We start from the raw sequence: 18,382 nt of genomic DNA, 5'->3' as shown, positions 1-18,382 counted from the left end.
CTATGGCCTTTGTCAGATATGCACATGCAGTATTGGCTGCAGGGCACAGCAGTGAATGTGCACACCAGACAGTGGCTGAGAGGCTGAAACGTGCAGTGTATATATACAGACATTATGTAACCAGAAACTGTGGTACAGTATTCAGTGTGATGAGGAGCTCTGTGTTCTGGGAGGCAACAGCCAGCCTGTAGTTTGGTTAAAGTCAGCCATTCCTTTGGAGGAACACATGAAGAAGGGTGCTAGCAGAGCCTCCATGCTGATTTCTTGTCTGTCTTGCTCTTGAGCCTGAAGATGGGGGTTATGTGTTCCTCTGGAATGTTGGGTGATGTTCACCACACTGCCTGGCATCATATCCCAGAAGGTAGAACTCTTCGTAGGAACTGTGCGAGAACTTCAGATCCAGAAGTACGCACTTTTTGAACTCACACTAAAGAAATAAACATCAGTGGGCGAGAGGTACTGGATGCAGTGGCTTGCAGAGTGTGGTCTGAGGGACACAGTGAGGATGGCTGACAATCCAAAACACATCTGCTTGTGAATTTATACAGGGTGTTCGGATGAAAGGTATCCAAAATAAAATAATTATATGTCAGAAAGCTTTTATTATACACATTATGGGTTATAACATTTACTCACTTACGGGGCTCAGTCCTTGAGAAGCTGCCATTTGTGCAGCTACTCAAGAACTTCCCAGCATTTTATGGAACCCTAAGGTTCATTACCATGTTCACAAGAGCCTCCCACTGGTCCCTATCCTGCTCCAGATCAATCCAATCCATACCATCCCATCCTATAGTGTTACACCATTGCAAAAGGAGACTATCAGAGTTCCTTTCTGAGTGTATAACTTTCTCAGTAAATTTTAATATGAGCTTCCTTGGTGGCACAACAGATATCCATACTATGTTTGACCTCGTTTCATGTTGATTGAGGCATGTTTGGTGTTAACGTACCCACAACGCCCCTTATGCAGGCTTTCAGGCGTTGAAGGTCATTGATCTTAACCTGGCAGACAGTGTTCTTCGCATAACCCCACAAGAAAAAATCTATTTTGGTTCAGTCTCGTGACCTAGGAGGCCAAGCTATTGGTACACCTCTGTGGATCCATCTCCCAGCCATCTCTTTATCCAGGTGATACTTACATGGTGGCAGAAATGTAGTTGTGCCCCATCTTGTTGGAGGATAGTTTGAGGTAGTAGTTGGGGCAGCATATACAGCTCCAGCATGTCCACATATGAACGCCCCGTCACAGTCTTCTGGAAAGAAAAACTGTCCAGTCAACTTGTCATTAAGCTGGCCCACACATTCACTTTGGGACTGCCTATCTCCAACTCACATGTGACATGTGGATTTTGACTGCCCTGAATCCTGCAGTTGTACCTGTTTACAGTTCCATTGACATGGAATGTCTCCTCGTCCGAGAAGACGCTTCGTGAAAGAAATCGGGTGACACATCAGTTCTTTCTAGCATGTCCATAGTGAAGTTTGTGCGTGCTACTTTGTCACCTGGTTTTAGTGCATGAATCATTTGAATCTTGCACACTCTTGGGCGTAGCCTTTTGTGTAGCACATCATGCACTGTTGAATGTGGAATTTGTAAGTGGAATCTAGCCGCATAAATTGATTTGCACTGACTTCGCTGGAATGCCTCTCAGTGTAATGTGATTTACATTTTCTTCAGGGGTCCATGTCTTTCCAGAAGATTTTGCATGCAACAGACTGTGTTCCTGAATTTGTTGTCCAAAAACTGAATGCTTTCCCATGTTAGAGGTTGATGTCCATACATATTGCATTCTAAAATGACCCTAGACAGCCATAAGAGATTGCAACTCTGCTAGCCATGACATTCATTGAACCTGTTCCTGTAGTGTCGACATGCACATAAACCAAGCATGAAAAGAAACTTCCAGGGGTTTCTTTTCTGATGACATAAACCAGATATGTATATGAAAATTAGTTTCCAGGATATAATTTTTTTTTTATTTTGGGTACCTTTCATCTAGACACCTGTATGTAAAGAAGTATGGTAAGTATAGGTGCTGAGTTACCACAGATAATCTAATGTACAAGGAATTTATTTATAGGTTTGAGTTTAGAACCTTTTACTTCATAATTTCATTTTGCAGCATGAAAGTTATCATGTATTCTGTGAAGCTGATATTAAAAGAAAGTTTTTTTTTTTTTTTCAGATTGTTTCCGCAGTACAGTATTGCCATCAAAAGAAAATCATTCATCGAGACTTGAAGGTAAATTTTCACTTCAGTCATGAAATTACTACAGAGTCTTTTTAACATAGAAAGCTCAGAAATTAAAATGCTTTTCCCCTGTCTCCAATACGCCCATTTTAGAGGCATGTGCAAGAATGGTTTTTTCCTTCTCAAATTGAGATCGAGACACGAATTACGAAACCTTTTGAGCATCAAGTGGTGAACAAGTATTTTCTCTATTAGGCCAGTTTGTTCACTGCAAGCACTATTTTTTACCTTTGGACATCCGCTCCTTTTCAACTAAACATTTTTGTGAATCATTTATATAGAAATCATTTCTGTGTCCATGGCCATTTTCACTATGGGCTAAAAGGAGAAGAGAGATTTTGTTGATGAGTTGAATTGTGCCAGTGTTGCCAACCATTATTATTCTGATGGATCTTGCAATTTCTGTGCTACTGCTTAAAGCAAAAGCAATTATCTATGAGGGTTGGTACTTTAATAGTGGCAACACTGCTGTAGAGACGCCATGCAACGGAACCAAATAATGTCACATACCACACGTTAGTTACATACCTACCTTACCTCAGAGCAAATGGACTCTCCCTTCCCACATCACGCACATGCACAGTGACGAGAAGAACAGAGCCTCGTGTTAGCTGGCGGTCTAATGTAGTGTTGTCACGATGTTTTAGAAAAGCAGTAACAACGGAGTTGGTTAAGACTGAATGTGCCAGAGGCCGTACAGCACAACAGTGTCATCAAGGTCTTCAAGAGGCTTGCGGGAAATCTGCATTGCCTTACAGAACAGTGGCAAGGTGGGTAAGAGCCTTCAACGAGGGACACCAAAATGTGGCAGGCGTGCGTCAGCCAGGTCGTCCTAGTGTCAGTGAAGAAGTGTATGCTCTTTCCGCGTTACGGGAGAGTGATCGATGCCATGCGATTTGTGAGCTGGCCCGAGAGACAGGATTAGCGCATACGGCTGTGCTTCACATTCTGAAGGAACGCCTGGGCAAGAGAAAAATTGCATCACGATGGGTTCCGCATGATTTGACGGAAATGCAGAAATGGCAAGCTGTGGCTGATTTATTTGATCAGTGGGGCTGGGAAGTGCTGTACCATCCGCCATACTCCACGGATTGAAGCCATTTTGACTTCGACTTGATTCCTAAGATAAAGGAACCACTTCGTGGCATTCGCTTCAGAACTGTTCCAGAGATTCTTCAAGCAGTAGACCGCTCCATTTGAACTATCAACACTACAGGCATGGCTAAAGGTAACTTACGACTTCCACATCGCTGGCAATAGGTTGTACACAATGCTGGTGACTACATTGAAGGATGGTAAAACTTCGAAACATGCATGTATTTTCTATAAGTTGTAAATAAATAGTTGCCACTATTAAAGTTCCAAGCCTCGTATAAACATTCCTGAAGTTGGAGAGTAACAAATCAATGTTTTAATTGAGATCAACTTTCTTTTGTTGATTTTACTTAAAATATTAGAGACTTGCACATGTCTACCATCTGCACATATCCTTATGTGGTTTTGTTTCCTGTTGCATGTACCAGCAGTGTGGGTTCTCCTCATATATGTTAATTCTTTGACTGTGATGCCTCACTACAAAACTACCTGTTAGAATGACCATGGCTGCTTGGGGATAAATGCACTTGCACAGAGAAACCCATAATGCTTATCATATTACCTTCACTTGACAACACATGTAGACAGTATGAAAGTGTATCCTTTCTTCTCAGCTTCAGTGTACCACACTTGATGCCATTTGTAGATGGAAGCCCTGTAGTAAGTGATGCACATTGATCTGATAACTTCAGCTGTGGCTGTTTTATCGCGTGTAGACTGAGCCAGTCTTATTGGCTGCTGACTGTAACCGTTGTTTCCAGCATGCAAAAATTACCTATTCATTACAGAATATGGTCTCTCCTTCACTCCGAAGGCTCGTTTGATATCGTATACAAACTCAAGTTTTGTGTGTAATTTAAAGTGTGGTACATGTGTTATATTGACCTTTTTTTTTCTGAAATTTCCTCACATGCTTTTTAATTTAGAATGAACAGTTCAAATTATTAAGCAGCATTGTCGATTTCTATGTTGCCATCACGTGTTCGCAGGAGCTTTTATAATGAATTGTTTGCTTGCAACTTCTGTCTAGTATTTATGCAGGAATGTCATAACATTCTGCTTTTTTCTAACCTTTATAAAATTTTTGTTTTATATGTTTGCACTGAACTTTTTGTAATGCTCTAGACTTCTGTTTTGAGATGTGCTCATTTGAATGTGAGTTAGAGCACCAGCTATCTTGACAAATTTGTATGGGCTTCCTCAGTCCCTCCAGGAAAATGCCAAAATAGTTCTTGATTAGACCATGAGCACTTCTTTCCAAATCTTTTCCAGTTTGTCATTCATTTATTATACTGTTCAGCACTGTGTAGTCTAGATCTTCAGGGACGGCCCTGTTATATCTGTTTCATGTACAGAAACCGAATTCATAGTGAATAAATTTACTTGTATGTCTTTTGTGGTGGTTGTGTTATACTGAAGGGTATTTCCTGCTTATTGTCCCACTTTCTCCTCCTTTGTTTTCAGGCACATGGATGGCTGTGTTTTCATTTTTAATTTAATGTTGCAGGCAGAGAATTTGCTGCTGGACAGTGAGATGAATATCAAAATAGCTGACTTTGGGTTCAGTAACGAATTTACACCTGGTAACAAATTAGACACATTCTGTGGCAGCCCACCGTATGCTGCACCAGAGTTATTCCAAGGTTAGTATGCAAACGGACATTTCATAAAGCTGTATGACGATTATTGTCTTTTGAGTTGGCTTTCATGTTTTGTGTAGGTAAGTATCACCATTTTGGAGGAATGTCCTGCATCCACTGTATAATGTTCAACCTTGAAGATGGAGGCNTCATTGTCTCCACTGAAGCGTTATATGATCTGTCATGTTTTGCAAATCTCAAGGGCATTTTGTGGTTTGTCCCAAATTCACCCTCAGGAGTGGTTGACATTTGACCTAACTTCTTTGGAACCTGTCTTGTGCCCACATTTTGAGAGTGAAGGTGATCATGAATGCTTCTACACTGCTGACACTCATATTCACTTGTAAGATTTCATTTGTAGAAATGTTGCAGTTATTCAGAATAATCTGTTCACCGCTGGAACAAGTGGTAATGCTTCTTACCTGTATTTGAGAGGTACACGTTTTTAATTCTGGTAGCATAGTCGGTATAGTGACTGGCTACAGATCGGATGACTGAAGGGTTGGTGTTTGAGTCCTGGTAGAGTCAAGAATTTTCTGTTCTTCATGTCATCCAGACTGTCTCTGGGGTCCACCCAACCTCCTTTCCAGTGGGTACTGGGGGCTTTCCCCAGTGGTAAAGCGGCCAGGGAGTGAAGCTGACCACTCACCTTCGGCTAGTGCAGAGGTCAAGAAAATGTGAATCCACTCCCCTGTACACCTTCATGGCATAGTGTTTAATTAATTAAGTGCAGAGATAACATTACCTTTCGCTTTACTGTTTACTTCCAAATTTTCCTGCGTTCATTGTTCATTATCGAGTTGCTCAGTGTTACATATTCTTGAGTTACTGACAGTGGCAGCTGGCAATTAAAATCACAGAATTGACTGGTGTTTGTGGCTGTGGGGAAATGTCCACTGTGTTAGGCTGTCCATGATGCACTTGTGCACCTTTAATTTTGACAATGCAGCTTCCCACAGTTACGAGGTGCTAGCGGAAAGTTCATAGGCTAGGTCAGCAAAGAAATTCCGGCTTAACTGACTCAATTTTGGCAGCCATCTCCTTCAAAATAGTCACCTTTTGAACATATGAGGGGCAGTCGAATGAAAACAGGTCAGAAGCCAAAACATATTAAAGAACGTTTCTCACCTCAAAAGTAATCTCCAGAACTGTTAATACATTTTTCACGCTGGGAGATAAGACTTTCTATCCCATCCTTGAAAAAGCATGTGGGCTATCTACAGAACCACATCTTTACCCAGCCACACACATCTTCGTCCAGTGCAAACTGATGTCCACAAATGTGTCTCATCTGGTCTCCGAAAATGTGAAAATCACATGGGGAGAGATCTGGGCTGTAAGGGGGATGTTGAAGCACTGCCCAACCAAATGTCTATAGCGTAATCCTCACAGAGTTGGCAGTGTGGGGGTACACATTGTCATGAAGAAGGGTAATGCAGTTCGATGGCATGTCTCAGTTTCTGCAAAGTGTCTTCATAGCGCTGTGCACTGATTGTGGCCCCATGCTCGAGAAATTTGACAAGCAGAGGTCCCTTGCAGTTGAAGAATGTCATCACTTTACTGGAACTTGTGTCTATGGCTTTGGATTTCTTCGATGGGGGAGGATTCATGTGTTTCCACTATTGGCTCTGCCGCTTGCTCTCGGGTTCAAAATGCTGGCACTAAGTTTTGTCCCCAGTAGCAATATGGGACAGAAAAGCATACAAGACTAATTTCTTCCACAGTGATCCGTCAGTTTGCCTGGATATGACCATCCGGTGCAGCAATAACATCAGGAGTGATGACACCACGAGCCTGTCCTGGGCGAGCATCATCTTGCAGTGACACAAGTCCCTCTCGGAATCTCTTATTCCATGCCACATCAGCGCACGTGAACTTGACATGCTGCGTTCACCCTAAACAATAGATATGTGACGACGAATTTCTCGTCTTCGTCCTACTCCTTCAGTAGTCAAAAAGTGCACTACACTTCGCTGCTGTTCTTTACCCGCCTCCATTAATGATGTTGGACGACCACATGTAGCACTAACCTTACTTCCAGCACAATAAACGAACGACTAGTGTGCAAGAGCACACTGTCACTGTGTTTACCCGAGTCCCCACCAGATGTTTGTACTGTAAGCAAATTCCAGTGTTACCAACTTGCGCGCCATGTGAGTTATGCATGGTGACCCGTTTTCATTTGACTGCCCCTTATATATAGTGATTCCATTGTGTTTTCCACAATTCAGAAGTGCTGTGGAAGTCATTTCCCTTAATGCTGTCTAGTCCTTTTGAATGTCAGACACTGTTTCAAAATATCATCCCTTCAATTTCGTTTTCAATTTGGGAAACAAAGCAGAATCATAAGGTGCTGACTCCAGTTAGTAGGGAGGATGGAGAATGATAACCATGTTGTTGTTAGTTTCAGACTCTATGGTTTTCAGGGACGTGTGGGCAGGCGCGTTGTCATAATGAAGGAGCCATTTGTTGTTGCGCCAGAGTTCTGGTCTTTTTCATCACACATTTTCTCTTGAGCCTCTCAAAGGTCACAGTAAAAGTCAGAGTTGATTGTAGTGTTTTGGAGGAAGAGAGTCCCGGTGAACAATCCCCTTCATGCCAAAAAAATAAAATGTGCATGCTCTTTGTTGAACTCTGGACCTGCTGCGCCTTCTTTGCTCATGGTGATTGGGGGCTCTTCCACTGCGACAGCTGTTGTTTTGTTTCTGGGTTATAATCGTAAATCCTACTTTCGTCGCCTGTTATGATCCTAGAGATACAAGCTGGGTCCTCATTAGACTTCTCGTAGCTCAAGGCACACATTTACACACCGCTGATTTGATCATCTATCAAGAGTTGGGGAACAAACTGCATGCTGGTGCTGTGCCTGTTCAAATTTTTGTTACGATCTCCTGGCAAACTCCATAACTGATCCCAGCGGTGTCTGCAAGCTGATGGATTGTTCAGCAAACAGTCTTCATGATGAGTTATGGAATTTTTTCAACAGTTTCGGCCATTTTGCTGGTGCTTGGTCAGCCTGAACTTTTTTCATCTTTAGCTGACATTCAACAAGCCTTGAAATGTGAATGCGATTCAGAAACTGCTGTCTAGCTTAAAGAATGTTCTCCAAAAGCCTCACAAAGCATTTCAAAGGTTTCAGTAGCGTATTTACCGAGCTTCACACAAAACTTGATGCTGACATGTTGCTCGACTTTGCCATCCATCACAGACAAAACAAAACATGAATTTGAAGAAGCACTAGTGTAAAAACAGTGCATGTTCACAGTGCAGTGTCAAATGGCAAACTGATGCAATAAGCTTTCAGAAGTGTGACTTTGGTCTCCCTTCTCATCTTTCACTGAGGCAGTTCCAACAATGACATTCCAGGAACTTTCGGATAGCACCTCGTATTCTCTTAGCCTTCATGCTGGTTGCTTTCAAGTCGTCGTCCACCAAAAATTTGATTAAACATGGCAGCTTTACTCTCTTAGTGACTTCGACAACATTTTCATCATAGTTCATGAGAAGCAGTGAATATTCTGTCAAATATGAACTGTCTGTGTATGCATAAATATGCTGGTACAGTTGAACAGGCTAGCGTAGCAGTAACAGTTTGGACTTGCATTCTTGAGGTTCTTGGTTTGGTTTGTAACCAGGTCAGTGGCTCTCCTGATTGAGGTTTTTTCATAATATGGTTTCTTCCTTTCAAATCCCTTCCAATTCATCATTTGTCATCCTACCATTTTATGCTGTACAGTCCAGATAACTAACTTCATGGAGCTGAGACCCTCTTGAGAAGCTGCCAAGTAACTTCTTGGATTCATGGAGCTGAGGCCCTCTTGAGAACCTGCCAGTTATGCAGGCACTCAGGAACTCATTACCTTGTTCACAGGAGCCCTCCACTGGTCCCTGTCCTGACCCAGATCAGTCCAGTCCATACCATCTCATCCTGTCTCTGTAAGATCCATTTTCATATTATCCACCCACCTGTATCTTGGCCTTCCTGGAGGTCTCTTTCCTTCTGGCTTCCCCTGGCAATTGCTCGTTGACGGCAACTGCCTCACGTTCTCGGCTGACTTAAGAATCCCATTGATTTTCCTTATATAGTGTTGGCATGGACCACATATAAAACAACTCCTCTAACAGTGCTGTCAGTTGGTGCATTTGTATATGTTCCCACAGAAACGTGTTTATTAAGTCATTACCGTGCAAGGGACCATGCAAAAATGTCACCACATGTTCTGGTATTTGTTACGCTTTTGCTTCTGGGTTTTTTTAAACACACACACACACATATATATATATATAAGGGTAGATGTATATATGTAACTGTTGTAGTTAGTTATGTATCCTTGATGGAGTGAGGAACTGCTCTGAATGAAAATAGGATGTAGCCTCTTTGTAATCCCATCTCCTCTGATCAAATCTTGATTTTATAGTCATCACGTTAGCCATGTATCATTTCTATAAAAATCCAGTTTGATACAGAAATATTAAATTGTCTTTAAATTAACCAGGCATTTGGTTACCCAATTTTAAATTCAGATGATGGCTTCCTGGTTTTTAGGAACCATGTTGTCTCAAAGATAACTTTTTGGATGAACTTGCTGCCTCCATGATTGGGACTTTCTTCTAACCTGAAGATGAAGGAAATAGGTTTCTTCAAACCACTGGTAGATCTCTACCAGACTACACAGTGTTACATCTTAGAAACTTCTTGACAAGGCAGCCTCAATTGTCAGCCCTAAGTAGTTCTCCCACATCAGATGCATTGAGCTGTATGGATAGGATGTGTTTAAATTCTAGAAAATGTCAGAATTTATAAGTTCCACTCCTGTTTAGGGAGATTGAAGCAGGTAACTGAGAATTGATGTGCTCTAGTTCAGAACTTTATCCATGTAGGTTACTTTTTGTTGATGAAAACATTAATTGTATTTTGTGTGATATTTTGCAGGGAAAAAGTATGATGGCCCAGAGGTGGATGTGTGGTCACTGGGGGTGATCTTATACACGCTAGTGAGTGGATCATTGCCATTTGACGGCTCCACGCTTAGGGAACTCAGGGAAAGAGTACTGCGCGGGAAATATCGGATACCATTCTATATGTCAACGGACTGTGAAAACCTCCTTAAGAAATTTTTAGTATTAAACCCAGCGAAAAGGGCGTCCTTGGAGGTAAAGTCATTCTTGCTGTTCTGATGTAAATTAACTTGTCTGTGTCTTGAGAGATATAAGTATAACTCCTGGCTGGATTATGAAGGATATTTAAATTCTAAAGAAGAAAAATGCAGCAACTAACGAATTGCCATGAAGGGCTACGGTTTTTGGGATGTGATGCAGTGTAGTCTAGTAGATCAGATCAATATTTACAAGTCATCTGCTCCCACTGTCATCAGGTGTACCCTGTAAATGAAAGAAGGAAAGTTCTACCAAAACAGTGGTGATTAATCTTCCAGGCTTCTCAGCATCACATCCCAGAGGAGGATCTTCAAATTCTCTGATGAGAGAACACAAATTACCATCAGTCCACATTAAACCATTCATTTTTCAAACTTTTGTGTTCTGTCCAGGATACCACAAAAAATTGTTTTCCAGTTAAACTTGAAACATATTCAAAAGGTTACCTTTAATGAGCGTACATTGTACTTGACTTATTGTTAGTATGAGGTAGAGTCAGTATCTAGGTCACAAATGGATATAAAATGTAAAACATGTGATATTGAAACCTGGAAGAAACATTTATTTCTTGACATATCTTCCACCAGCATTGTTGCACTTGTTCCAACTTTTTATACTGGTGTGTTGGAACCTGCAGCATGGAAGTATTTTTACTGTTGTCTCAGCCACTTCTGCACCCGGTCGGTCATCGTCTCCTACTTTCAAACGTCCTTGGGGGAATTTCTTAACCCAGTTGTGAACTGCTTTACATGATGAACGCTTTCCACTGTAAACAGGAAACATTTCTTTATGAAAATCCTTTGCATTGAGTCCTTTTGCCCACAGAAAACACACAATGGAATGATGCTCTTCAGTATTATACTCCTCAGGCACTATTGCCATTTTGACTACCAAAACCAGCCTGTGAACATGCGTAGTCGCATCTGCTACCTAGACTGTCACGAAGCTTGATGGTGCTGCTATCTAGTGATACACATAGAAAACCTCTTACATCCATTACGGCTGTTTTACTTCAATTTGTGACTTGTTTAGTGCCTTTCCTATATAACGGAGTAGTTTCATGTGTCAACTGGGACAGCTACAGTCAGTGTAGTAACTAGGACAACCTAGGAATCAGTACAGTGTACAGTGAAATACCTCTATCTTGGAAACTGTTCAGAATAGGACACACATACATTTTTTTTCTTAAAATGACCAGTACTGTGACATTCCAGAATATTGACCTTTCCCCCCTGGGATGTTCTATATATACAATGATATGCATTTACTGAAGGAGATGTTAATGATAACTGCAGTTTTTTAAACTCCAAGCTTCTCATAAGACCAGGTATTCCTTCTATGGTTTTGTAAGTTGTGGAATGTAACTGCCACATTTTGGCTGTGATTACTGTTGTGCTATATTTAATGTAGGATGTCTAAAAGTCACTATAAGTTTTCAGGCAGCCATATTTCCCTAACTGTCATACATATTCAGTGCTCCATGACTTTTTCTTGTGGAGTTATGTTAGAAGTGTGGTGTATGAGTTTACCTATCAGCTGCTCAACTAGAAATAAAGCAGTGCATCACTTCATTTGATGGGAACAGTAAGTGCAAAGTTGCCAGGGCATGTATTAGCTGAAGTCAGATGTCAGCTAGATACTTGTTGCTACAGAAGGTGCACATATGTGAATGTACTGACTTTTTGAGTTAAACTTCGTTTCAGTGAATTGTTTCTTTAATATATGTAATTGTTGAGAGAACATAGCCTCTGAAACCTTGAAGTGACTTTCTGAACACCCTGCACATTTGGTTATGTAGAGTCTTATCATTAAAGAACTTTCTTTCAGAATATAATGAAAGACAGGTGGATGAACATGGGCTACGAAGAGGATGAGTTGAAACCATATGTGGAACCTGAACCAGACTATAAGGACCTGAAGAGGATAGGTATGCATTTAGTTCCCTTTGTTTTTTCAATGAAACATGTATGCAGTATTTTCCTGATTACCTGTGCTTGGTTGATCAGCTTTGCAGCTTATCTGTATGCCTTCATAGGCATGTTTGCAACTGCACAAAGCCCCTCTTTCAGTTAACTTAGCTGATTTGTCTGGATGCATGTGTAAACCAGACCTTACATGATCAGTAATAATGTCATTACCTTATCAGAATGATCGTGTAAGGCTGATGAAAGTGGAATGATGGTCAGTAATGATGCGAACCTGGATTCTCTGATTTCGAGGCATCATTACTGGCAACTGATGGGATACTGTCATTAGTAATGACTGTGTGGAGTGTGCACACCATTACTCCTTCACTACTCAGTTCACTTTGTGGAGTCAGCATGACAGTAAATAGACATGGACAATGAAAGTGAGTTCTCCATCACTGAATCCCCTACAAGTGAGGTGAATACAGAAGAGGGTGAAGTTCTTCAAAACTTCATAGAGAAATATGAAGCCTTACGGAACTGGGGAACCCTACCAAAGACAGAAAGGAATATAGCCTGGTACAAACTGCTGAATGTATACATTGCACTCTCCCTCATATTAGAGTCCTTCCTTATCCAAAATTGTTCGACCACTGGTCCAGTGATTGAGACTAGCTCTTTCTAACGGGCCCAACTGAGTAGTTCTATCCTTCCCCATCCACCTGAGGACGGAGATAGATCCAGTCTCTGAAACGTTGTGGTTTTTTTTCTTATATATACCAGATGATGGATAGAGTCCAAAATAAGCCTAATAATTCTGTACAGTATACACCATTGTCAGAATCCTTTCAAGTCAACTTATAAAATGTTCCTTCATGCAACGGAAATAGTTTCTGTAATCCTCTGATTCTGTCACACAAATTTCTTTTAGCAGAATAACATGGGAACACTTTCAATGTTTCTGTAACCAGTTGTTCATCCGTCATCAGTGCTGAACATTTCGTATGGTGCTTAATGCTAAAATTATGTCAGTACACGCTTCTCTGCAAGGATCCATTATAATAATCAAGAAAACTGACACAAAATAAATGTGCTTCCCGCTTGGTAAGTTGAGTGGTTCTGAAGCAAATAATGTCATTTCTAATGATCGTGTAAGGTTGAAAAGTAATGAAGGAAGACTTTTGGAGGTAATGACATTGTTATTGATTGTGTAAGGTCCTCTTAACAACTAGATTTTTTATGAAATTTGGTAGTGGGGAATTTCTTTGCAAAATTGTCAAACCATATCACCTTTCATTCAGGTACGACAGTTTCAACAATCACTTTACATGAAGATGTGCACCCATTTCTGTATTTTATCTTGACCTTAATTAGCTAAATATTTATGAGCACGAAGAATGCATTTTGCTTTCAGTACACTGTTTCCATGTAGTTGGGGTAGCTCAGTCAGTATAGTGGCAGGCTATGGCCTGGATGGCCGAGATTCAATTGTCGGCAGTGAAAGATTTTTCTGTGTTCCACAGCATCCAGACCAGCTCTGGGGCCAACCAGCCTCCTTCCTATGGGTACCGGGGGCTCCTTCCCCAGGGATAAAGCAGCCAGGATGTGAAACTGACCACTCACCTCCATCTAGTGGCTAGATCAACATAGATGGAGCTATACCTCCACTCCCCCATATGTCTTCATGGCATACTGCTTAACTAATTGAGCACATCGAGAACTTTACCTTTTAACCTTTTACACTGTTTTTGGAAGTCTGCATTTCTTAGGTAAATGTTGGATGCTTTTTATACATTTCCAAATTTGTATATTTAACAATCGCCATGGTCTCCCAGTCACATCTGAAGATTACCATTAGTTTGTATGTTTTTTTCTTCTATTATTCATGCGTCTTTCTCACATCATTAGTTTGAATAATCAGGAATATACTGTAATGAAATGTTGATGTTGATCAAGGTAGCTCAACAGAAATGCAACTGACTTTCATTTGGAAAATATCTGGATCAGATCCTTGTTGAGACAGCAGCCTTTGCCTGACAATATTTGGCATGTTCCTCCGTTCTTCTTAGCATGAACAAGTAACAGTCTCTTATTCATTCTGCCCTGAAGATGGAAGGAGCAGTCAGAATAGCTGGTGCTCTGGCCCAAGATTTGAACTGAGCATGTTATGCCACCTGTTAAGTCGTGGTGATGGGGGGCGTGGAGGCATCCCACTGTCACCTTCTGTACTGCAGTCACAGGGGGTGGGCTAAGGAAACTGGTAAATTACTTCCTCGATCCTTGCTTCATTGGCTAGGGGCACACAGTTCATGGGGCTTGTCAGGAGGGCGCAGGTGCGAAATGTGGTAAGGGAGGAAATCACAACAACAGAAACCCACATCCTCACCCTATGCTACCCTATATTAGTATAAACAATCAGTATACAGTTATATACATTTTAGTAATATCACAAAGAGCCGCCTGGTGTCGGATTACCATTACACTTTCTTAGGCGATTCTTGGACCTCATCTTTCTCTCTCTTTTCACCCAGCTGCGGGTCGCTAGTCTCCTCTTTCTCCTGTTCTACTCAACCACTGTATATATATATATCTGCAGAGCATATCCCAAATTTAAGCCAGCACCAGTAATGTAAACTGATCAATAAACTCTGAAACATCTTTGGGAATGCATCATCATCAGATCATCAATGCAAAGTTGGTAGATTGTATTTTAAAACCAGAATCACCATACCTGAGATGTTGAACACAGACTAATTTTCCATCAGGTTACCTGTTCAAGGTGTGACATACCCTGAAGGATGTTTTAGACAGACTCTTCAGGCTGAATCTTTATTTCAGACCCTAGATCCAAGCATTATGTTCTACACTTAGAGGCAAAAAGAATTGTTCCTGTAAATAATGGTTGCAGTCGCTTTGTTAGCAAGATATATGGTCTGACAGTAAAGTTTGCGAACTCATCCCGGTAAAAGTGCTACATAACTCATTGCTGAATATTATTGTGGTCTCCTTCAAAGTACTTCCCTTGGGAAGCTATGCAAGGATGCCAGTGCCTAGTCCACCCTTCAAAGTACTCCTCTTGGGAAGCTATGCAAGGATGCCAGCGCCTAGTCCACTCTTCAAAGTACTCCCCTTGGGAAGCTATGCAAGGATGCCAGCGCCTAGTCCACTCTTCAAAGTACTCCCCTTGGGAAGCTATGCAAGGATGCCAGCGCCTAGTCCACTCTTCAAAGTACTCCCCTTGGGAAGCTATGCAAGGATGCCAGCGCCTAGTCCACTCTTCAAAGTACTCCCCTTGGGAAGCTATGCAAGGATGCCAGCGCCTAGTCCACTCTTCAAAGTACTCCCCTTGGGAAGCTATGCAAGGATGCCAGCGCCTAGTCCACTCTTCAAAGTACTCCCCTTGGGAAGCTATGCAAGGATGCCAGCGCCTAGTCCACTCTTCAAAGTACTCCCCTTGGGAAGCTATGCAAGGATGCCAGCGCCTAGTCCACTCTTCAAAGTACTCCCCTTGGGAAGCTATGCAAGGATGCCAGCGCCTAGTCCACTCTTCAAAGTACTCCCCTTGGGAAGCTATGCAAGGATGCCAGCGCCTAGTCCACTCTTCAAAGTACTCCCCTTGGGAAGCTATGCAAGGATGCCAGCGCCTAGTCCACTCTTCAAAGCACTCCCCTTGGGAAGCTATGCAAGGATGCCAGCGCCTAGTCCACTCTTCAAAGCACTCCCCTTGGGAAGCTATGCACCGATGCCAGTGCCTGGTCCACCCTTCAAAGCAATTTTGGAACTGGTTTTGTGGAATGGCCTTCAGAGCTGCCCTCATATTACTCCTGATGTCATCGATGTTACGAAAATTCCTTCCTTTCAATATTTCCTTTATCTTCAAGAACAGAAAAAAAAAGTCATTGGGGGCCAGATCCAGTGAATAGGGAGGGTGTTTCGGCACAGTTATTTGTTTACTAGCTACAGACTCACTCACAGACAGTGCTGAATAAGCAGGTGCATTATCGTGATGCAAGTTGTTGGCAAGAAGTTCAGGTCATTTCTGTCATAAACTTTTTTATGCAGGCTTTTCAATACTTCCAAATAGTAAACTTGGCTGACGCTGATGTGCCATCATCAAAACATACTGAGGTTTCAGTCCACTGCTGCCACCGGAAACACATGATGGCAAGTTTGTGAGCTTTATTGTCAGACCTCATATGGCAACAATGAGGCAGCAAAAGAAAATATTGTCAATTGACAGATATGATATTACTATGCAGAGAAGTAGAGGGAAACAGTGTAAGCACTGCATGTATGTAGACTGAAAATTATCCACAGTGGTGGCCTGTAAATTGCAGGACGTTCATCGTCTAGAATATCATTTGTGATGAACAGGTCACATGAAGCCCAGTATTACAAACACAAGTAGGTAACAAAGTGGCAATTGCACTGATGTGGATGATGAAGCTCGTGCTAGTAGTACCAGGTGGCTGGACTTTTGTTACACATTTCCCATTATATATAATGGTGAGGGTGCTGCATGTTCAGCTGTTGTGTGCATTCAACATTCAGCATATACGAGCAGTACGACTGTCACTGGATTATGAGAATCAAAAAGCATTTTGCATTTGGAATACCCCGTCTCCAACCTTTCGCTATCTAGTGTTGGTCATGGATGAAGCCTGCTTGACACAGAATGGAATTCTGAGTTCACAGAACCAGTGCACATGGACTGATGAAAGTGCGCGTTCCTTTCAGTAAGCAACAGTTCCAGCAGCAGCTTGTAAATATTTTGATGGGCGTCATTGGCGAACAGGCTCATCCTAGGTCCTTATGAGGTACCACTTCAGCTATCAGTAGTAGTCTCTTGCTTACAGTGTCTGTGTGAACAGTTACTGCAGTGACTGGATGATATACCATTGGCACCACAGAAGACAGTGTGAGCATTGCATGGTGGGATTCCTGCCTACTCTTCTTGGGATGTTGTCCACTGTCCAGGTTGAAGGATAGGGCAAAACATATGAGTTGAATTGTGTGACCTCCACAGTCACCCGTTGAAAGTCGTGCTGCCTGAAGAGCATTGTTCATGCAGATTGCTGTAACGTGCAGAGTGCCACTGAATTGGCTGGAACAGCGGTATGCAACATGTATGACATTTTTTGAGCAGCATTGCTCAGTTATGAATCGACTGTGACGATGGACATTTTCGCCAAGTCTTGCAAACTTAATAACTGGCCAGCCATTCTGTTCACATCTGATAAACTCTGTATCCACAACAACGTTATTTGTCTACTTTTATTTCATTTTGCTTCCTACTGCCTTATCTCACCATTGAAGCAGCTGTGTGACTGACCATTTCTGCTAGCCTGGAAGTGTAGGACATAATGCTTATATTTAAAGTATGTAATGAAGACTTGCCCTGTTTACCACTTTAGTTTCCCAGCCTGTTCTTGCTTCCATGCTATAATTTGTTTTGGATGTGCTTGCGTAGTTGTTTCCTGAGTCCTGGTTTAGCATGTTTGTGGCTTGGTGTTGTGTTCTCACACTAGTTATGCCATCACTTGTCATTTCTTCCAGAAGCCTTAGTCGGCATGGGTTACAACAGGAGTGAAATCGAAGAGAGTTTGGCGAATGCCAAGTACGATGATGTGTTCGCCACCTACCTCCTGCTGGGGCGGAAGTCATCGGATGTAAGTATAGGTTACGGAAGTGTATATACGTCTTTTCACATTTTGTTCTCTGTTAAGCAGAAAATGAGTCATGGCAACTGTCGTTAACTTCATCAGTTAATATTCATAACTTTGGAAACCCACCTTACAAATGGAACTGACTGTACTAGTGATCCACTTATAGGAGGCGTCAAGTTAATTATAAATAACACAATAATTTTCAGATGAAGGCAAAACCTAGCAAGACTGATTTGTTTCCTCCGTGCCCAGTTTGCATCATTTCCTTCAGTCTGTGATTCCTTGCTGCCATGCTAAATACAACAAATGTAAACATGGAGTGTCATTTGCACACATTTCCATCTGAAATGCAACTTATTATCTGGTCACCCTTCTTCCTTGCTGCATCTTTCGGCCAGATACGGCCATCATCAGGTGTCTTCTATCTTGCTAAAATTGTTGCACTGTATGTCAAAAATATGTATCGCATGTGAACATGATATTTTCTAACTAAAATAAATCAACATTAATTAAAATTTGGTAACATCCCAATGTTTTCCTTGTCATTCATTCGTTTCAAAGATGTTTACCTGAGTATATGTGAGACACTCAAGCCAATATCATTTAAACAAACAGAAGAAAAACATTGGGATGTTAATTAATTTTAATTAGTTTCAATTAAG

The 18,382-nt window shown here is 41.6% G+C and overlaps 1 protein-coding gene across 12 annotated transcripts in view; it reads left to right on the top strand.

Annotated features, from left to right (window-relative positions):
* Positions 1-18,382, top strand: part of LOC111862903 (serine/threonine-protein kinase MARK2) — a 290,458-nt gene that overhangs the window by 203,533 nt on the left and 68,543 nt on the right. For 11 of the 12 annotated variants that reach the window (XM_023848731.2, XM_023848725.2, XM_023848723.2 and 8 more), the window contains 5 exons: positions 2,190-2,246; positions 4,858-4,993; positions 9,924-10,144; positions 11,975-12,074; positions 17,611-17,723. In XM_023848731.2, coding sequence (XP_023704499.1) covers positions 2,190-2,246; positions 4,858-4,993; positions 9,924-10,144; positions 11,975-12,074; positions 17,611-17,723 — 627 coding nt within the window. The remainder of the gene's footprint in view (positions 1-2,189; positions 2,247-4,857; positions 4,994-9,923; positions 10,145-11,974; positions 12,075-17,610; positions 17,724-18,382) is intronic. The other variant, XM_023848720.2, reaches the window with a different exon arrangement.

This window comes from Cryptotermes secundus, unplaced genomic scaffold (assembly GCF_002891405.2).
Source record: "Cryptotermes secundus unplaced genomic scaffold, Csec_1.0 scaffold582, whole genome shotgun sequence".
In the NCBI taxonomy this organism is placed as follows: domain Eukaryota; kingdom Metazoa; phylum Arthropoda; class Insecta; order Blattodea; family Kalotermitidae; genus Cryptotermes; species Cryptotermes secundus.
This window is presented reverse-complemented; position numbering and strand designations above follow the sequence as displayed.